The sequence below is a fragment of the Semicossyphus pulcher genome, unplaced genomic scaffold, assembly GCF_022749685.1.
Source record: "Semicossyphus pulcher isolate SPU_LCO1_2020_fin unplaced genomic scaffold, fSemPul1.0.p SCAF_9, whole genome shotgun sequence".
NCBI classification, from domain to species: Eukaryota; Metazoa; Chordata; class Actinopteri; order Labriformes; family Labridae; genus Semicossyphus; species Semicossyphus pulcher.
Window position 1 is genome coordinate 16,427,558 of NW_027211770.1, and position 22,792 is coordinate 16,450,349.

The following is a 22,792-nucleotide window of genomic DNA, read 5'->3' on the forward strand; positions in this document are numbered from 1 at the left end:
CAAAGAGAACATCTTCCTCTTGTATTCCCGCAGCAGCGACACGTACCCAAACAGAGCAGCAGCAGCAGCAGCAGGTGGTCAAATAAAACGTTACCCTGCGTCCTTTATACAATAGTGGTGCAGGTGGGTGATAATATGTTGTCGTCTTACAGTTCATTGATGAAAAACCCACTTTTACACACTGAAAGCTACTGCACAGCTGCGTCAGGTAGTGTGGGCGTGGCTTACAGCATAGGCGTGTGAGGAAGAGGTCGGTTCAGGTGTGTCAACATTCTCGACGACACAGGAAGGACAATTTAACTTCAACTGCAACAAACTTTGTTATTTACTAATTTTACAAATTAAGGATTCATAAATTTGCGACAGTCTTGGAAACGGGAACTAACGAGGCACAAAAAAGAGTTTTGGGAGCTTCTTGGAGGATGCATTCCGCGAGATATAATTACGACGTAAGTTTGGTCAACTTTAAAGTTTCTTAACAGTGTCCTTATCATCGTATCATTGACAATTTGTGTTATTTGCTCCCATTAAGACACATTAAGTAGGCTATAACTACATACCCACTTTTAATTGACTTTGAGACATAGATGTACTGCATCTCTTTTCATTTGACGTTTGGGGCATGTTTGCACGATTAGGCCTGAAATAACAGACATGCCAAACCCTGATACATACAGCCTTTGACAGTTTCTGTTGGTATATGATCATCAGTGGGTTTCCGGGTCTCTCTGACACTAGTTTGGAGTTTTCCCTCTGTAGTTGTTTGAATGACCAATTCAACTAGGACCACTCGACTAGTGTCACTTACAGTCAATACATATGATATTAAACTAAATTAGATATTAAATAATCATTGCAAACGACCTGGATGCTTTTAATTGGTGTTCCTGATTTTTCAAAAATCTTAAATTAGTGTAGTGTTAGTTTTGATAGCCTCTCACTCACCAACTCATATAATAAGTAAGGAGGCCCAGAAAACCTCAGTCATTGTGTCAGTATAAATAGTCTGAATTTACATTACTGTTTTAGTTTTTGTTGGCTGCATGGGAGAAATCTTTCCTTTTTGACAAACATTTACTCTAATTACTTTGGTTCATTCTAAAATATTAAGGTTAAACGGCAAACTGAGGAGCCGTGTGGCCTCACTTGTGTGTCTCTTTTCCGTTGTGCCCACACACAAAGGTGTGGTTTGGCACCAGGAACATAACTCCTTGCACTTGTTTTGAACATTGAAATTAAGAACAGTTATATTTTTCAGTGAAACACATTAAAGTATAATTGATTTAGTAACAAATGTCATGAGTGTCAGGGTATTTTTAAGACTACTGAGGCGGTAAACAAGTTGCCTCAGTGGTTAACAGTGATTTTAAATCAACCAATTCTTGCTCCTATTTGCTCGCAAAAACTCCCAACACTTCTTGTAGAGCAACATTTAAACAGGGTGGTATTTTAAGAGATAATTGGATGTGGAAACTGTGGAAAGCTTATTTTTCCTAACCTATAGGTCAAATTCTCCTGCAGCATGCATACATTATGTAAATCTCCATCATACACTTCTTGTTACTACATAATTCACTCTTGTTTGAGACGCTCAAATACCAGCAGAGAATGTGGGCAGAAAATAGAGTCAAGCGGCCAAAGGTGAACTTCTCTCTGCAAAGGGATTCATTAATGGTTACAAGGCTTTGGTCAGTGCTGCTGCTGAAACTCACGAGCTCTTTCCTCCGTTATTTGACAGCTTCATGAAAACAGTCCTCATGCCTGGGGAAATACACACTGCAGTGTATCGGTGTGTGTACTGTTGAGAATGTGAACAAACAGTGACAGGTTTCAAGCAAAAGAGACCGTTTTTCTTCCTTAATAAAATGTGACATCAAGCATAGTCGTAAAAAACAGTAGCTGGTTATCAAAGTATGCACATCTTTAAGTGCAACTCCCAGCTCACAGATGAGTGGATGCCCACACCGTGAGGTATTTGACTCAAGTGTGTTCTTACTTGACCTCCCGCCTTCTGCTGAGCGATGGAGGAACACACACAAACTAAAAACAGTGGTTATTCCTTTTTTTCAGAATTGTATAGGTTATGAATGAATAAATTAAGACTCAGGAAAATGATTGGTTTTTTTTGTTAAAGTAGTTGTAGGCTGGAAATTATTCAAGAAAGCAAGCAAATCAATACATTCTATAATTGTCCAGCTTTGTGATGGGGAAGAAGTCAGGCTCAGGGTTTAAGCTAAATACTGAGGCATAAAGTATGTCAACAGTAGGTTTCCACAAACTGCCTTCCAGAAATGATTTATATTAATTAGGTCTGAAATATCATACATACAGTCTAATTAATTCCTGTCAGCGAAGTTGCGAGGTGGACGTATAAAATCAGGGTTTTTTTTGGCAAAAGTTTGAATTTGCAGTTACACAACAAGTGCAGTCTTCTCTCATATACACTTAATTTACCACAGTTTAATGGTGGAACTAGTTCTGTTTATTTTTATATGATGATATAATAAAATAATACACAGAAGATGCCTTTCTATTTGAGCCTGTGGCAGATTGGGATAAAGCAGCTGATCTAAGTTACGCACAACCTTAAGAACAGACTCAGAACAGAAATGTAAACTCTAGTACAGGACAGGACACGGATGATGATGATGATGATATATGTAATATTATGTTAAAGATTAAAAACAACAAGGTACCACACCACTTACCAAACACAGTTCATTTTTAGAATAATCAACATAAGGTAGCGTTCGTTTGATGCCACGCTTGAAAGCTTGAACTGATATCAGTTTTAGATTTCAGAAGTGAATTGAGTGAAACTGTTGGAAATGAACATTATTTCCATTGTTAATATTTGATTACTCACTGACAATGAGGTCATCCATCCCGTACCATAGATACTGGATCGAGTGGGAATAGTATGATTAATGTAGTCTGTCTGTTCTCTGTTTCTGTGGTGAGTCAGCACAGCGAGTAAATAATTCTCCAGGCAAGGCCGTACTGCTTTTCTCTTGGATTTCAGGCCACATTTCAAGGGCGGCCATGTTGAAACTGAGCGAATGTGGAGTTCAAGTCACGACTATTGTTACCGACTCTGCCGAATGAGGCATTCAAATGAACAGTGACAAACCTTGTTAAGAGTTCAAGCCTTAACTATGTTGAGTGATATTCAGTTCCACACAGGCAGGGTAGCAGTATGCCAAGAGGATGAAGCAAAACTACTGCTAACTGCTAAATGTCTGCTGGGGGCTACTGTCAGGTGGAGACGTGTGAAGTAAATATGAGGTGTATATAAAGTAAATTTGAGGCCACTGAAGCCTAAATGGCATTGATTGGATATAAGAGCCTGTTTTGGCTCCAGGGAGAGATATGTAAAGTCTGATAAAAAAATGCCTCGAGTGATGTCGCTTGAGGCAGCGTTGGCTGGGGCTGAAAACTACAAGTTTGAAATGAGAAAAAGAATCTGTCAAAAGATCTGTCAGTGCGGAGCTGCACACAAGTTAGCATAGCTGTAGCCCGCTCCTCAGCTAAGCTTGAGGCTAGTGACTCGAGGCAGTGTTAGCCGGTGCTAGCTTAACACACCGAATCTCCGACCAAACTGTCAGCTGTCAAGTCGCATTGTGGGTAATGTAGGCACCTGTTTTTGACAAGGAAGAATAAGTCTTGGAATAAAATAGATATTTTTCTGTCTGCTCCCAAAACTTTGATCATTTTGTGAGTCCAACAATGTTTTTGTGGCGCAATGCTTCATGGGTCGAGTTCTCTGACTGTTCGGCCTCTTATAGGTTGTACTGTGTGTCTTTTCAAACTGAGACTGCACTTCGTTCACGTCTTAGCCCCCTTGACATGCTCCAAGTATGTTGACAAACTACCTGAGCAGGTGCAGCACAGAGGAGTACACCACTGACAGGAGTACATAGTGGAAAGGTCAACTGTCATATAGAGACTTAGTAGATTAGTAAGAAAGCTTTAAGGACAGTAACACAGCACTTTATAATAACTTCATGCATGATATAATGCCATCTCGGTTCATCTTTATTACTTCCTGTTTCTTGGTTTCAATATTAATCTGGGTCAGCTGAGAACTGAAACAACATAATTCACGTGACTGTTGAATCAGTGAATGAATGTTGATTAGCCGCCAAAAGCTTACGGTTTTGCAGTCCTCTGCTGCATGACAATACAGTATATTTTGATGTGTGCGTTAAATCTCAACATGGCACATTTGATTGTTTAATGCCAGAAAAGGTAGTTGAGTCTGTTACTTGAGTTAATGTAAAACCGGGACAGCAATGTTTTGGCACTGTAAATGTTACTCAAAAATCCATCTTTCTTACCTGTTACTGTTACTTTTTGCATTTTGAATTATGTTGTGCATGTTCAAGAAAATGCTGTCATCAAATAGATACAGTTACCTAAAAGAAAAAAACCAGACGAATAATGTCCAGTAAACAGAAATGATCATGTTAATTTCCAGTACCTCAAAGGTAGCGTACATGTAGGTATACATCTCTATAGGACAACACGAGATCTAGATTTGTATGAAATATGTTGTTGTTAATAAGGCTGTGAAATTACACAGTAGAACTTTGCTTGCGGGAGGCCTGCTGTTTTTTTCTGTAACCACACCTCACAGCAGTTTTACCATGCATGTTAAACCGGTCGGACCGCTCAGAAATACTCTTCTGCAAACAGACTTCACAGCCACCCCTCACGTTTTCTGTTTACCAGCAATCCTGACTCCATAAATCTTAGGACCTATTTTGCAGCGCACATTGTTCTCTTGTTGAACATTAACAGTTTGCATCAGCATGTTGTGGCTTTTCTTCTTAATTTGGCTGTTGAGGGACGGGCAGTATTACTTCCCGTTTAATAGAGGCACAGCACACACAGCTGGCATTAAAACGAAGCCACACACACTTTGAGAAGGAGATAGTATTTCTTTTTGGAGTGCAGAATGGGATATGATGAAGAGCATGTAATGGTTTTATTAGGCTGTGATCAGGGTGGGCTGAGACCCCGGAGCGCTTGCTGACCCCCATCTCTAATGATTTCCCTCATTCGGGCCCATGATTGCTGTTAGAGATTCCAATTAGAAAGCATGTGTGGAGGCCCGGGCCGGGTAAGAATAGGCCTTAATTGCCGTGAGTTATCATCTAGACTCATGTAATTGAGCCCCCATCTTAAGGGGCAGCACATCTGACAAATTGATTTAATACCAAAGTGATTCTCCATCCCTAATGGCACTCGGGCTTCTTCACTCACGGGCTGCAGGCACTGAATTCATTGTGTGTTGATTACTAAGCGGCCTGAAACCTTTCTCTCAGTCCGCCCACTTGAGAGAGCCCAACAACAGACACACACAAAGTATCGACAGACACACACACACACACAGCCTGAAGCAACAAGCCCGTCATTTCTACAAGGTATCCTTTGGATATTATGCAAGTTCTGGATGCATGTGGACACGAGTGTATGAGTGTGGGAGCTCTGTCACATTTAGAAACAGGTTTGACCTGTTCTGCAGACATATAGTAGACTATGCATGCTGCCTGTTTGAACTCGCCACGCTTGAAATCAGGTGAAGGCTTTACACATCACATTTTTTCTCAGACTGTGTCACAGTTCAGCAGTTTAATAATAAGATTGTTGTTTATTTTACGCAATTTGCAAATAATCTGTTCCTCGAGTACAAACGTGTCTTTGTTAGCTGGTTAATGCTAACGGATCAGAGTGTGAGTCAGGGATGCACTTACCGTTTCTTTTATGGGATTAGTGTGTGAACAGTGTTGCAGTAATTGCAGTAATGGAAAATCCCACCCATGTCACTATTGCAATATCTAATGTTAATGCTCAGTGAGGGCCTCTCCTGGGTACAAAGAAAATAACAGCATTATCCTTCAATTTAAAGCAAATTCGTTTTTGTGAGGCGAGCAGGCGCCTTTAACAGAATGAGGACGTTCGTAATACGTACGCATTATGTCCACCTGTCCCACTGTTGTCATAGTGACTTCTCAGAAACACCTGGAGGGAGTTTCTTTAAATGTTGGTCAATTTGAGATCAAGGATGAGCTGATTTTAATGTGGAGGTCAAAGGTTAAAGACACTATGATCTCTGAAAATACTTTAAAGCCAATCTGGAATTCATGCCCTAATTTTAGGACTAAATTTCAGACTGAGATAAAGTGGTGAAATGTTTTACTGAAAAGATCAACTTCTCTGGACAATAGTCCTTTCCCATGCTTTTGAATGCGCCATCATAGAAACATCCGGAGGGAATACTTTCCAATGTGGCACAAACATCCACTTGGATTCACTGGACGTCTTTTTTTGTTTTTTGTTTTAATTAAAATGTTTTGCATCCTCCATGCTGCGGATGTCATTCACCGCCCTTTAGTGGACCATATCCTTTCGCGTTACCCCTCACTCACCTGTTCATTCTGCTGCCAGGAAAGGCATCTGCTGTCAGTGTCACATGCTCTGAGACAGACAGACAGACACATGCTTTCTGGTATGTCTGTCTCGCAAATGATTGTGGTGCAGCTTCTCCTTTTTAATATTGTCACCACTTATGTTTGTCTTTTCTTGTGTCGGCCACCTGGCCACGCTTACAAAGTCATTCTATGGGAAACATTGATGGATGCAAAGTGCAAGCATACATCTGTGGAGGCAAACAGCCACGGGGCATTATGTGCAGATTTGTAACTGTTATTGATTCTTGTTACGATGCAGACATACTGCAGGAATTCACTCTACATTGTTCACAGTATAATCAAAGTACTTGTTGTATCGTTGCTGACTATATTTTGCTCTTTCTCTACTTCAGGGCCGGAATGGCAATCATGAGCGGATCGACTTTTTAACCAACAAAGAGAAGACATCGTCAAAGAAGAAGGCCTGCATCGTGATCGGGGTTCTTCTGGCTCTGTTTGTCCTTGCAGCTGTCGCAGCGTTTCTCATTTGGCTGTTTGTCTGTGAGTACAGATGAAACCTTTGCCTTACTGTATAATCCAGAGAGACAACAGACTATATAGTTAGTAACTTACTTTAAAATGATTGGATGAATTAAATATGAAGAGTTCCATAATGTTAGTTTCTTATTTAATTATATCAAGTATAACCTTGAATAAAAAAAGACTGAGTATTTACATTCCTACCATCAGTCACTGCCAACACGGGCATAACATCAGAAAGTGTAAAGTGGATCATTCCCACTTGTTGTTAAGGCACAGCTCTTTGATATAAGAGTGTAAGAGTGGCTTGTTTGGACTTGTAATTTCCCATTAGTGTTAGCCTATTTGACAGCTCCGACATTCTCCTTTTAATAATGCATCGGAGAAAAATGTCACAGAGTCCATGGCACAGCTTCGCACGTCTGATAAAAAGGCCTCTGAAGTCTTGATAAACAGCCTCTTGATTCAACTGGCTGTTTTAATTGCTCTGAGAGCCAAACTGTCTTCTCACTGCGAGATCACACTTCACAACTTTAAAACAGCGCTCCAAGGCCTGTTTAAAACCCCAAGTCTTCTCTTTCATCAAAGGCAGCTATCATATAGCATTTTGTTGATCAAACACTGAAGTCTCATCTGCCTCTCTCCTCCAAGTTAAAGACGCTGATTCAGAAGGAACCCTGAGCAAGCACCTCAGCCCATCAGCGCGGGTCTTCAGTGGGCATATGAAGTTGGTCAATGTGCCATATAACCAGAAGCTGGAGGATGCCAAGAGCAAGGAATTTGGAAAGTTATCCGATAACCTGGAGGCTGTTGTGAGTTTATCACCCAAAAGACATGACTTTCCTATTCTTGCTCCCTTTTCTATCTTGTACATTGTTTATTGTGGACTATTTTGAGCAGAGTATTACACCCAGTTCTCTTCTCTCACTAAGGATTAGTCGTGGATGATGTTTGGCATCGTGGAAACGCTTTTTAAAAAACACCCCTCCTAGTGCACATAAACTGCTGAAGGCACATTTGCGTGGGTGGAATAAAAACGCCGTACATTCCCTTAGTAATTCCCTCAACAGCATCTCCTATTATTGGAGGCAGTGGAGCTGTTTGTAGCACCACTTAGGAGCATGTTTTGATAGCAAAAAGCGTTCACTCAAACACCATCAAGCGAGCACTTTCTCAGTGAAAAGCTGCAGAAGTGAGGGTGTTAGGTGAGGATTAGAGTGTAAGTGGTCGACTGGAATATGAGATCACTTGATCAATGGAGGTGTAAGCTTTATGATGCACTATGTTTGCTCTTTCGTACAACAGAAAGGACATCTTTTGAGGAATACTTTCAGATGTAGGTTACTGTTTACATGACACGTATAGAATGTAAAGCGTGTCTGCAAGTATACAATGCTAGGCTTAAGTGGAGGTACAATGATACAGCCTAAATGTGGTGTCTGGTATCGGCGAGTGCACCAATCCAATTCACCAGACAAATACCATTATTTATTACACCCCCAAACATCCAATGGTTTCAGCTACTTATCTTGTGAAGCTAACAAACAACACTTTAGTGCTGGCAGAGACCATAATGTTTGACAAAGCTGGTAAAATGTCAGCTTTTAATGTTTTTCCATAATATTAATTAATATGTATATTTTTTGTATTTCAATGGAATAAAGAGGGGTTCTTTGTATTTGGCGATACTCAAGTCTAGGTACTAGACTAACCACTAACACACGTAAGACAAGATAAGATACTTTATTGATTGAATTCGGTTGTTGCAACAGTACAAAGACAAGCAAGAAGCAAGTGGCAAGAAGGCAAGTACAAATAGAAATAGGAACGTATAGAGGCCCATAAGTTTAGTTGTAAAAGTCTATATATTTTATTTTTCTAGGTAAAACCTTCTAATTATACCTGTAAGGAAAAAAATGTATTGGAACTACATGCTAAAGTTGCTAAACTACATGCTAAAGCTACAGTTATTGTCTGACTCTAGCTCCACCTGTCTGTCTCTGTTTAAAATTGTCTAACAGTATTTTATCTCCTCTTTTTCTCTTGGATGGGTTTAGTAAAATGGCAATGGGTTCACCTGCTATAATGGCATATTTGATGTTGCTGACTTAAACTTTAGAAATGGCCATTTTGAAACGGTTCTTGATATTTTATTTTATGATAATTGACCACTTTGTCCTGTGAACAATCCTTTTTCTCTCCCACCGTGTCATTTTCTGCTGCTATCACCAAACCATTCAAATGAAACCCGCTCTTCGTCTGCACCAGTTTGTCTCTTTTTTTCCCTTTTCTCAACAAGCACTTGCTCTAAACTTAGATAACACTGCACATGCATAAAATATGGCAGTGACCTCCATTAAAGACCACAAAGTATGACTGCAGCTTGCCTGATGCATTTCGCAGCTCACTACCGCTGAAGGCAAGACAGCTAATTGAGAATCCCGTTGTAGTGTGCTTTTCATGGAAGGCAGCTTTTATGTTAACATGCTAATTTGTACTTTTGTCTTTAGGCAGACAAGCACAAATCTTGTACATGTTCTTTTCAGTAACAATACTTTTTTTTCTCTACACAGCTGGAGGAAAACTACCAGACAGATCCATTACTCTCTAAATACTACACAACGTCTGTCGTCACTGCATTCAGGTACCATTGAGATCTTAAGCTCCTCTTATTTTTTTATGCTGCTGTAGAAAAGCAGCACACTAAATCTTGAATGAAGGAAATTTTTGTTGCGCTGACCTGTGGGTTGAAAGTTTTTGGTCTGTTGCATTTCTTAGTACTTTCAAAATAAAGGTTAGATGAGGTCCTTGACTTGTGACCACGCACGGCTATGTGTGTTTCATAGGAAGTTCTGTAGCAGTAATTCATGACAGTTTGCAGCATGTGTGCTTCATGTCACAATTATTTTTTACTACTTCTTGAATCTAAAAGTCAATGGTGTCTTTTAATTTCTTCTTTTCCGCCCTCCCTCCATTTCTCTCTTGTTTCCGCTCTCGCCAGTGAGGGTGTGATAGCCTACTATTGGTCCCAGTTTGACATTCCAGTTGAAGACCTGGAAATTGTCCCGGAATTTTCCGAGGAGCGCATTTTGGAGACGCTGGAGAATGGCATCAAAGCGCGGCGCAGGTCAACAGGCCAAAACGACATCATAATCAGTGAGATCACTGCCTCAAGTAGGTACCTCAGGAATAGGGTGGGTTGGTCACGCGGAGGGGCGAAATATATGGTGTTTGTTATAGCTGACAGGTTATAACATTTAACAATCTTTAAAGATAAAGAACTGTGAATGTGGATCTGAATAAGATCATTCACCATATTCTCATGGTGGCCCTTTTCCTTTGATGTCAGACTCAGGGTGGGAAGCTCAAATGCTGTTTTAAAGTCATACTGCTGCCGTTATGCTCGAGTTGTTATTGTTATAAATGTAGGGCATCATTAGTTGCTCATTAATAGCTTCCCATTTAATGAGCAACTGAAAAGACAATGGATAGTTGAAAGCCAGAGAGACTAGGCCAATATTTTAAGGTAAAGCAACCCATTAGCTACAAACAAATGTTAGCATTCAACCACCTAGCTAACATTAAGTTAAGCTAGGAGGTGAATGTCTAACTAACATTATGTTAGCTAGGAATTTAAACCTTTCCTGTGGTATGGTGTAACACAAGCGACAATATTAGCTTTCAGCAACTTCCTAGCTAACAACTAGCTAGTTGTTGAATACTAATGTAGGCTGTATTCTAAAGGTAGCTAATAGGTTTTAGCATGAAATATGCCAAGGTTTCCCTTCAGATTTCCACGATCTGTTGTCTTTTCAACTGCTGGTCAAGCTACAAGTGATGACATGATAACAATTTGTCAGATGCCCTACATATTTACAACTTGCGACCTGGAACACAGCAGTATAATATTGTAAAAAGCATTTGAGCTTGCCACACTGAGCCTGACATCTAGGAAAATGGCTGCCATGTGAATATGGTCAATTGTCATCTCCTATCAGCTTGGTATTCTGTATGCTTTCTATTTGTATTACAGAAGCCTGGTTTTGAGTTGTGCTGATAAGATGATAACAGATAAGCCAGACCTCTCTTCTGCTTGTGCTGCATCTGAGATTGCACATTTTATGTTGTTTGGACCCTCTAATGATATTAGCTGGGCTCTGGCCTGGCTTGAGACAGCCATTTTTCTTCCTTCTGTCGTCTCAGCATTCACATTGCATTTGTCCACATCCTGGCCACCAGCCAAGCGCCGGCCCCTGTGACTCAGTGGTTTTGGTGCTCTTTAAAATGATTTCTGTGGGTATGATTTGATGTTGCTGTCCCAGATAGTTAGACAGAGATGTATGGCTTGCTGCTGTAGGGCAAGGTGAGATGAAGCAGAAAGAGCTACACACCATCACCGGTTCCCTTAACCGCGGGGAAATGGGACAGAAAATGTGCAACCCAAATATTTTGGGCTCATGCATCAAATTCGATCAGCCTCCCAATGTTGGTGACCCATTCTTACCTTTTCCTCCTGTTTCTCTCTCTTTCTCTCTGTCTCCAGACACAGATCCTCGCATGGCCAGGAACCCCAAAGCCAGTGAGTACGGCGTGTCCCATTTCAATCACTCGCAGTTGTAATTTTCCAGCTGGCTAGATGCTCACCCTCCTGCCAGTCTGTAACGAATGGCTGGTCCGGCCTGTCCTGTACATGTGCTGCTCCAGTCAAAGATTGAGAACCTTGTATCAGGCCAGAGCCAGTCAGTCACTGTGCCAGACACTTTTCTTTGACACTGTCTGCTGATTTATAACCCCGGGATGATTAGACATTACATTAAATTAGCATAGTAGCTGTGCTAGTCTTACATTAATCTGTCTTTAGATACATCTATAGCATAAAGGATGGAAGAAGTTGTGATTACATTGTGCTTGAATATGTTGTTTGTAATGGAAAATCCCTGCTTTTCATAAATAAAAAAATACATTATTTAAGGAAAACCAGAAAAGATGCAGTGCTTACAGCAATAAACTACTGTTGTCAAGTCACATTCCCGTGTTCATTGAACAATATAACCAATGTTTTTCTTTCCAGAGGAGTGTTTCTTCCGCCTGGAGGCCGGAGAAAATGCGAAGGAATTTTCATCACCAGGGTACCCCGTCCGCTACCCCCCAAGATCTCGGTGTCAGTGGCAGATCCGCGCTTCAGAGGACAAAGCCATATTTGTCACTTTCCCTTTTTTCAACATCGAGGATGACTGCTCTGATGACTTCGTCTCCATCTATGACTCTCTGAGTCCAGACGACTCTCAGGCCATCACAGAGTAAGTCAGAGGGGCTGTGAGGGGATGGGAAGCATGTGGGCCATGGCACAAGGTCACAGTGGTGGTATTTTATTGTTACATCTTTATGGAAGGTTCAGGTTTTATATGTCCTGCATCCTCGCAGTAATGCCCCCCACCCTGAGAGGGATTTTATTTAAAAGAAAACCTGTGAATTGACTTATTTCTGCTCCTACGGTACATCACTTTCTTATTTTGCCTTAAACCATGGTAGCAGGGTTTGTTTGATGGGGCTCAACGAACATTTGTCTCATTTATTTAGCCCTGACGATCAGAGAGAGGATATATAGTTCTGCATGATTCCCAGAGGACAGCTACCAGGAATCACTTTGTATTTGACTGAAATGTTGCAAAGGGATTTAGGAGTTAAAGCTGTTTGGATGTGGGTGGAAAACATGTTTCAGTTGATTCCTTTCTCTGGATTTGTGATAACAACTTTTCCTTTTTTTTTCTTCCTTTTTTTTGGCCCTGAAGCCTTTAGTGCTGCATGTCCCATTTTATTGTTAACTTTTGAGACCTCAGTGAGATTGAGTTGGCTCAAAAAGACCTCTCCTTTCAAATCTGTGATGGGTGCCAAACTGAATCCTGCTACACCACTGTGTGTAATTGCTCTGAGTCTATGGGGGAGGGCTGAGATTGTGATACTACAGGCTCCTGATGCTACAATCAGTTGTAGCTGCAGGCAATTTCAAACTCACAAACCATTGCCAAACAAATATGCGTTACCAAGCGATGCATAACATTTTTATAAAGCTATTGAGCGATCCGCTTTATCCAAGGTGACATGGGGTTTATGAGAGCCATAATATAATACTCTATAATGACATTATTCTACTGGAGCTAGATGTATTGCTGCTCTTGCAGCGTCATTCACACCTCCATTCCTCCGCCGCCAGCGGTGCTGAAACTTTTTGCTAATGTACCTAATCTTTGACTTTGAAACTCCGCCTAAGCAATTTCTATCCAGCGCTGGCACATCTCTGCTTATTTATCTCTTTCTCTACCTCTTACTGCTGTTCTATTGATTTCTTCTCAAATATTTTTTTCTTAAAGCATTTTAAACTTGTTTGCTGAATTGATGCTTCAGTGCTTGTGACTAAAAAGAATTACAGCTTTATTTGAGTACCATAAGTGTTGCACGCCCTAAAAAAAGGCAAAACTCAATTCAGTAAATGCATCAGCTTACACTTCATGGTTGTGTTTACTACAAGTTGTTTTTCTAGTGTTGTAATCTTTCCGGATCTGTGCCCCATCTTTCTTGACCATCCTCAGGAAGTGTGGTCAGAGGCCGCCCTCCAACCCTCTGGAGGTGTCTTCATCTGGAAACATCATGCTGATTAACCTGATTACTGACAGTGATGTGCAGAAGCCAGGATTCAAGGCACAGTACAAAGCCATCCCCAAGTCTAAAGGTACTTCAGACGTTCTTATCAACATCCATTTCTTAGCTGCAATGTTGTGCTACGTCTAAAACCGTTCACTCAGACATGTTTAATTGTGTTTATACTTAATCTCTTTACAATTGATTTCAGTTACAAGCTGCGGTGGCGAGCTCTCTAAAAGCGAAGGAGCCTTCACCTCCCCTCTCCACCCCAGCTTCTATCCTCCTGCTGTGGATTGCAAGTGGACCATCAAGGTTTGCAACACTGCTCCTCTCCCTGGCCCCCTCCTCTACCTGAAAACCCTCCACCCTCCTCCTCCTCCTCCTCCTCCATCCTTAGCCTGCCATGAGAGGAATGCTGAGGCAGCACTGTAGAAGCCAAGCTGTTCAGTACCTCTTCTATCTTCATCTGTCAGAGCGCTGTTGCTGCCGCAGCTCTAGCTGAGCTGCAGTGTTTTGTGTGTTGGTGTTTTATGCTGGTGTGTGTATGTTTGTCTGTGTGTGTGTGTGTGTGTGTGTGTGTGTATGTAGTCGTGTGCATGGTCTGTTTGGGTGAGTTGCAGCTTGTCTGCTTGCATTTACATGGGCTACAGACGCATGTCTTCTTGTGTGGGTGGAGGAGTGACATGCATGGTAAATAGTGTTGTTATGAACCAATCAGGTCTTCCTCTGTGCTGCAGGTCCCTGCTGGGAAGAAGGTGCGGGTGAAGTTCACCATGTTCCGCATGAAAGAGCCCGGGGTGGACATCCGAGTGTGTCACAAAGACTATGTGGAGATTATGGGCACCAAGTAAGACGTTAACTCATTGAAATGACACCCTAAATGATTCCCTGAGCGGTGTGTGGTAAACATCCATCACAGTTTACAGACTCACAGTTTACAGTTTCAGAGCAATTACTCACATTTAAGGTTCTCTCACTCTCAATAAGTACGAATAAACTGCAAGAGAAGTTGTAAAAGACAGTTTAGTTTGATCATCCGACTTCTCACGCGTCCTGCAGTGTCTGACAGCAGACCTGATGAAAGGGCAACAACACTAAAATGATGAGTCAGAAGTCCCATCTGAATACATACTTTTATCGGAGAGCCTTTTCTGATATGTCTTGAATTTGATATAAAAATATTTTTTATTTCCTTATTTTTGCCTAAACTGTTTTATATAGATCTTTTTCTAAGATTTTATGACCTGCCTGTTTTATTCTGCTGCCTTTGCGAAGCACTTTGTAACTTGGATTTTGAAAAGTGCTCTGTATAAATATAGTTATTGTATTATTATTTTTTAATATTATGTAATCCAATTACTTCAGTGAGCACGTTATAGTCATAAGTATGAGTGCTACAAAAATAGCACACAACTGGCCTGAGTTCTCCTTTAAACACTGCTATTGTTTCCCAGGTATTGCGGGGAAATGTCCTCTTTGGCTCTGACCAGTACCTCCAACGTCGTCGAGGTGAAGTTCCACTCGGATGAGTCCCACACCGACAAAGGCTTCAGCGCCGAGTACAGGGCCTATGATCCCGCAAACCGTGAGTTAAAAGTCTCGTCTGGCACCCACATTTGCTTGACATTTAGCGAGATTGGCGTGAAATGTTTTGTCGTGACAGTGACACTCATAGCCTGTCATTACAGAGCGAGACGCGGGGGGTAACTGTGTCGTCTGAGAGACTACGAGGCGGTAGCTGACTGACAGTCAAATAGAGCCGTTTAGTGATGGAGGCTTAGAAACTGCAGCAGTGAAACTCAAGAGCTAGACTAATCACCAGAGAGCTTGTTTATTGGGTCCATTTTATTTGCCACTGTCAGTCAGGAGCACTCCACTTTCAATACCCTCCGCTGTTTATGTTGTCTCCCAGTTTGACCGAAATGGATTTATAATTGCTCTGATCAACAGGGACAAGCATTGGCAACATGATGGATGCTGCAAACATACACTGTCACTCCCTCTCGCTCAATTTGTCATCACCGTCTTTCTCTCCTTTTTTCTCTGCTTTTTCTGAGCAGCTTGCCCCAACAAGTTTGCCTGTCGCTCTGGGATCTGCATCGCCAAAGACCTCAAGTGTGATGGCTGGAACGACTGTGGTGACATGAGTGACGAGATGAAGTGCCGTAAGTTGCCCCTTGACCCATCCGCACATTTTCAGTCCTTCATCCCCTCACCATTTCTTATCCTCTTGACAATATCCTCCTCTTTGCTGCTTTTAAAGAGTAGTTTGACTCTTTGGCAAATTCTCTTACTTGCCTTCTTGCCAAGAGGTGGATGTTTAGATCGATACCACTCTCATAACTGCCTCTTAAAACAGAAGGCTAGAGCCAGCAGCACGTTAGCTTAGCATAAAGACTGGATACTGGGGGAAGCTGCTAGCTTGGCTTTGTCCAATGGTAAAAAAAAATGATGAAGCGTATAAACAAAGATTTGCTTCTTTACTAGTGATCAAGTAGACTACCACACTATTTCTTGGCCGGGTGCAGTGATTTCTTATCTTACTGTCATTGTAAGTTTGCCAGACTCCAGGAAGTTTCTTGTTGCAAACAGAAAAGTTAGTTTTATAGGCAGTTGTGTACGACTATATTATATTACAAATAAAGTCAACTAGATATAAACTGTTGTTTAATGAGCTTCAGATGTGCTCACTTGTTGATTTTGCTACCTTTAGACTGAGCCAGGCTAGCAGTTTCCGGTGTGTGCCAGGCTAAGCTAACTAGCTTCATATTTGTCCTACAAACATGACAGTGCTATCAATCTTTTCATCTAATTCTTGGCAATAGAGCAAATAAGCCAACATTTCTGACTTTTGCTCTATTTCTTTCAGCCTGCAACCGTTATCTTTTGCTTATTAAAAACTATAACTTTTACTTTTAGTATTATTTAAGTAAACTACATTTAACTTATTTGTTTAGCTTTAGATGCCCTTTAGATTTTGTTACCTCCAGATGGAACCAGAACAGCTGTTTCCAGTCATTATGCTAAGCTAAGCTAACTAGCTTCATATATGTCCTACAATAATGACAGTTTTTTTTTTTAGCTTTATATGTTCTGGAACAAAGATTTCATTACCTTCAGACAGAGCCAGGCTAGCAGTTTTCAGTCCCTGTGCTAAGCTAAGCTAACTAGCTTTATATCTGCTCTACAAACTTTAGAGTAAGATCGACATTTTCTAACTCTTGGCAAAAAGCAAATCAGTGTATTTCCCTAAATTTTCAAAATGTTTTCTAAGGCTTTAGCCATACTTTTTCTCACTAATTACCTTTTGAGCTATTTGCAATAATCAGATGTGTCCTTCATTTGTATCACTTAAATGTACATTGTCTTGATTGTGGTGTTTATACCTGGTATTTATGTTACCTCAGAGTGTGAGGATGACCAGTTTGCTTGTGCGAACGGTTTGTGCAAACCGAAGCTCTGGGTGTGTGATCGGGTCAACGACTGCGGGGACAGCAGCGATGAGGAACAATGCGGTAAGTATTTGTGTCTTAAAGCGCTCTTTAGGGGACACAAACCCTATCTAATGCTATGCTAATCGTGCTAACATTAAAGGACCATCACTGCTAATGCTCTGGTCACTGACTCTGGGCTGTGTGCAGTCATTATTTCCTCAGTAATGGAGTTTTTTTGAGGCTTTGCCCAATTTGCTCTGCATCCATTCAGATGCTTTATCATGTGTAATACAGGGAGGAAGAATGGAGACAGATGCTAATGTCTACCATGGCTGCGCTGCTAATGTCCTCCTGAAAGTCATTAGCTTATCCTTTTTCTTTTTTAAACTTTTCATCTTTATTATTTCATATCTCCTCCTCGCTTTGTTTCATCGCCTGCAGGTTGTGAGGAGAACGAGTGGCGCTGTGGTGACGGGGTTTGTCTGCCTCAGGATGTTGTGTGCGACACTAAGAAGGACTGCGAAGATGGAAGCGACGAGGCCTCTTGCAAAGCCTGTAAGTGGCTGCACTTATTCTCTTACGAACCACTCACGCTTTTAAAGAAAAAAAACCAGAGTGATTTAAAAGCATGTTACACAAACCATTAAACAATTAACCCGCATCAGAAAAGAGTTACACTAAAGACTTAATTCTTCATTTAAAGTAGTTTCACTGTTCACATTCTTTTCTCTAATTTCTTCTTCTTTCTACTTCACTCTTTATCAATTTCCCTTTCACTCACTCACTCTGTCACACACACACGCACACACACACACACACAGAGGGCACTCTTACATTTCCTTTTGATTCTCACTTCTGTGAATAAAGAGGGATATTAGACCTCAACCCCAATCAATACCCCCAATCAATGCAATCTGCTCCTCAATCACTATGCATTGTGCATTCAAGACTCACTTTGAAGCCTCACTGATTGCATAGTCTTTTACTGCTTCAACTTAGCATTGCTGTAACGCTTTGATTGAAATACGCTATGTGTGTTTTGATTTTGGGACCTGTCTCCGCCCCGCTGTAGCTCCGGGTATCTGCTCCGACTTTAGCTTCAAGTGTAAGAACAAAGAATGTGTCAACAAGGTGAACGCCGAATGCGACCGCGTCAACGACTGCTCTGATAACTCAGACGAGGCCGGCTGTGGTAAGTAATGTTTTTCTCTCCGCCTTACAAATTTTTCAGCTTTTACATTTTTTTTTTTTTTCATAAAACAGCCGAAAGTGGATCTAATCTTTTCAGTGTCATTCAAATAGATTACAGCAGCGCTGGTTGAGCTGCACGTTGGGCTGTCTGTTAGAAAAGAGCCCCGGGCCTTGACTGCTTTATTTATTTCATTCTTCTTTGAAAACAGCTCTTGTCATCTCTGAAGTTAGTATTTTTTCTCCATTTAAGCCTCAGGGTGTGTCTGTGGGTTTTTTCTCCCCTTTTTTTGATCAGCTAATACAGCAGTGTGCCTTATTAGGATTCCAAAGAGCCGTAGTAGCACTCACAACCAAGGCCGGCATCATGATGGCTTCAAGTCAACTTAATCTAATTTCAGATTTTTTCCCTCTGATCATTCCTGCCAGTCCCGACTACTGTTTTACACTCGCTCCTCCTCTCTCATTATGTTCTCTGTTTAATGTCAGCTTGCGGCACCAGGCCCTATAAGCTGAACCGCATCGTAGGAGGGCAGAACGCCGAGCTGGGGGAGTGGCCCTGGCAGGTCAGCCTTCACTTCCTCACCAATGGGCACGTCTGCGGAGCCTCGATCATATCTCCGAACTGGCTCCTTTCTGCTTCCCACTGCTTCGTCACCAGCAGCCCATCGTGAGTCACAGCATCATAACACTCATACACAGAGCAGGACTACACTGTATACAACAACCAACACATTCCCTCTCTTTTACTCGGTTTTATAAACTGTTATTGTTTCCCTTCGTATTTTATTATTCACCACGTTATTTAAAATTTTATTAGATCTCATTATGCAATACTCTCATGCACATTCTGCTGGAAAAATCGTAGAACTGTGCACAACAGAGGACCATTTATATACAAATTGCAAAGTCTGAAAATTAGCCCCTGATGATGCAGTTAATTCAGAAAAACCTTGGGGGGGCTAAATTTACATCTCATCCATGAAAGCATGAAGCTGTAATCATGAGAGCGGCCTGTAGGTGGAGCACTAACCATGCTGTAAGCCATGGATTGTGTTCATTTTCACAGGCTCACAGATGCTGTTGATATTTGCTGAACACAGTGCTGTAATGTAGTATGAGAGCATCTTCTAGATGACATATTTAAGCCACTAAAAGGTTGTCTTCACAGTCATAGATTATTAAAGGAAATGTGTAATTTAGCGTGTTTTTAAAAGGGTTTGGCGACATTATTATGAAAACTGAATGCAATCCAGTGTAATAATAATGTGGCAAATACTTTTTGTATTGTTGTTTTTTTGTGTTTATTTAGAAAGCCCAACAAAAACTCTTACAGTAACATAAAGCTGCAGGGCTCTTCTGTTGGATTGGATTAGATTGGACACGTATTCATGACATTTCATCTTTCCATCATGGTTCAAGCATGTAGAAGAGCATAACCTCTCCCCTCTGATGCTACCGCAGATACCATGTTGCATCCAACTGGCAGACCTACAGCGGCATGCAGGACCAGTACAAGCAGGAGGGCGTACAGCAACGCGCATTGAAGAGGATCGTCTCCCACCCGGATTACAACCAGATGACCTTTGACTATGACATTGCACTGCTGGAGCTCAGTCAGCCGCTGGAGTTCACCAACACCATCCAACCCATCTGCCTACCCTCTTCCTCCCACGTCTTCCCTGCAGGCATGTCCTGCTGGGTCACAGGCTGGGGCGCGCTCCGAGAAGGAGGTATGATGCGGGAGCTCTGGGTAGAGCTGTTGTGTTTTTTCACTGTAACTGATTATTAGACTAATTCTGAATATTTATGCTGTTATTCCTCAATTACGGGTGACCCACTCTCCAACTGTGTTTTTCCTTTCTGCATACCCAACTCACATCAAAATGAGACATCCCACTCCTCCCCCATCCCTCTCACAATTAGCTATTCATCTCCATCCTTTATCTTCTTTTCCTGCCTGCCTGCCTCCTTCTTCTTCTTCCCTTCATCTCTTTCTCACTTCATCCTGTCTTCTTCCTTTCCTTTAATGTCCCTCCCATTTCTTTATCTCTCCCATCATGACATCCTTCTCTTCCCCTCAGCCCTCCCTCCCTTTTTTCTCTCATCTTTTTCTAATCTGCTCTATTCCATTAAGCCTTCTTCCATATCCATATATCAAGACAGACGTCTGCTCTCCTGGGAAGCCTCTTAAACCTTCATTAGCTAACACTAATCCAGCCCATTAACACCTTTGATGTTGGTGACGAACACAGAGGTCACGTGGCGGAGCGCTGACCCCTTTGTCTTGCTCTCGCAGGTCAAAAGGCACAGCTGCTGCAGAAGGCGTCAGTGAAAGTCATCAACGACACGGTGTGTAACGTGGTCACGGAGGGCCAGGTCACCTCCAGGATGCTCTGTAGCGGTTTCTTGGCCGGAGGAGTCGATGCATGCCAGGTGAGACCGTGCATGTTCTCCAGCCATAGTGCAGATATAGATCAGTTTGCCACCACATATAGGTTTCCACGCCCCGGATAATTATCATGCTCTCACATCCAAACCCAATCTAATAACCATTCTCCCCCGACTGTTACCACCAGGGAGACTCCGGCGGGCCCCTGGCATGTTTCGAGGAGAGTGGGAAGTGGTTCCAGGCCGGGGTCGTGAGCTGGGGCGAGGGTTGCGCTCGTCGGAACAAGCCTGGTGTCTACACGCGCGTCACCAAGCTGAGAGAGTGGATCAGGAAGGAGACGGGGATTTGATGCTGTTGTGAGGAAGCAGGGTGGGATGCAGAGCAGGGACCAGCGTCAGAGAACATGATGGAGACGGAACATTTGGACAAGTCTCTCCAAGACGTATTCATCCAGCAGCAGACTGAGGATACTGCTGCCTGGACCCGGCTACTGCATGGAAGCACTTTATTTGGTTGCCGTTCCCCTTTTAACCGCACTCCTCAAACTCACTCAAACACACACACACACACACACACACATGAAACACAACAAATGAAATATCGTATAGTTTTTAAAGGCGTACAACAGCTCGGTGGCTTTTTAACCCCTTTCATAACGTCATGTTTTGATGGTGTTTTTACCCTTAGTACAAATAATGAAATATGCATTATCTGAGAATTATTTTCCATTTGCATTTTTCTAATGTAAATTTAAAGATGGCTGCAGGATATGAACATTTAAACGTTTTAAAGTGTGTTTTTAAGCCTTTGTATTGTGTATTTCTAAACAGGTGCCATGCCTGGATCTTCTTGGGCTGCAGTTAATGTTGCACTTTGCTGGTGCTGTAAATAGCTATAAATATGGGGTTTTAAGTCTTTTACACTTAAACGCAACATTTAGCTGATTCTCTTCAAAACATACATACATTACCTGGGTGTTTTCCAAAGCAAAGTGTCGCTCTTTAGATTGAATTAAGTGTTGTTTTTCTCCCCAGCAGCTTTTAAACTCAGTTTTTATCTGTTGTTAAGTAAGAACGTCAACTTGTAGGGACATAAACATTCATGATCGTGGAAATGAAGGCAAAAAAACAAAAGAAAGTTGGGAGGAAAGAGGCATTTTTATATCATTTTAAATGAATGAAAACCAGAAGCAGCCTAGAAGGTAGAAAAAGCACTAATCAAACTAAAAGCCCACGAGTTGCTTTGGAAAACAGCCAGCAGTAATGCTAAGTACACCAGATTTGTAGGCACAAACAACAGCTCGGTCCCTGAAGATGGATCTGAATCTGAGACTGGAGCGATGCTGAGGTTGTTTTAAGTTGTTGTTGATCTGAACGGGGGTCCTCGATCAGTATTTCTATTACATATTTACAGATGCTTCCTGGCCTTGGCTGCTCTGTGAATGACTTGCCAAAATGTTATATTCAAGAGCGGAGGCGGAGGATGAGGATTAGATCCAGCTGGCTTTAGTTAAGCTCGGGGTGATTGGGGTCTTCTGTCGCACACACCTGAGAGTCAAATCAAACCAACAGAGCTTTGCCAGAGCAACGAGATGAGTCCTTATCCCTCTGAGTTTCCTCTCTGTGGTCACGACGGACTCAATCAACTTTGAAATCTGAGATTTGACTGGATGCTTTCTTTCACTCTTCATCCCTGACTTATCCTGGAATATTGTATCCTGGATAAACAAACCAAAGATTTGCAGAAGTATTATTTATTTAAGGGGGTAAATTAAGATTTTATCGCTCCGCAGACCTTTTTCATTATTTTAAGAGGTTTACAGTTAAACTATGGAAGTGTAAATGTGTGTTTTATAGAAAGTACAGAGAGGCCACAACTTTCCTAAGTATTGTACGCTGGAATTGTATTGTTTGGTTTATGGACAATTTAAACTTTATAACGTTTCGTTGTGTGTTTTTATGTTTTTATATTAAAGAGTCGCGATAATAAACATGTCTCATCTGATTCCTCACTACCTAATTGCATCACCTGTATTATTTGTCTCTGTCGAGGCCTCGTTTTGTATTATGTTGTGCATAATAAATGCGTGTCTTGTGAGACCTTGTCCCTCCTCACAGTAGAATTGTAATGAGCATGTACCTCTCCTCCCCGCCGTGAGCAGCGTGCCTACCTGGGGAACAGAG

General features: G+C 41.7%; 1 protein-coding gene across 1 annotated transcript; it reads left to right on the forward strand.

Moving 5' to 3' along the window:
- Window positions 1-281: 281 nt before the first annotated feature.
- st14 (ST14 transmembrane serine protease matriptase) lies at window positions 282-22,678 on the forward strand. The gene is made up of 19 exons (XM_069656769.1): window positions 282-449; window positions 6,827-6,974; window positions 7,605-7,765; window positions 9,527-9,597; window positions 9,955-10,127; window positions 11,497-11,532; window positions 12,025-12,253; window positions 13,544-13,683; window positions 13,804-13,907; window positions 14,333-14,442; window positions 15,050-15,180; window positions 15,656-15,760; window positions 17,003-17,110; window positions 17,471-17,584; window positions 18,102-18,221; window positions 18,707-18,887; window positions 19,682-19,950; window positions 20,517-20,653; window positions 20,797-22,678. The coding sequence occupies exons 1-19, from the start codon at window positions 423-425 to the stop codon at window positions 20,956-20,958; spliced, it is 2,526 nt and encodes an 841-aa protein (XP_069512870.1). The 5' UTR covers window positions 282-422; the 3' UTR covers window positions 20,959-22,678.
- The last annotated feature ends 114 nt before the right edge of the window (window positions 22,679-22,792 follow it).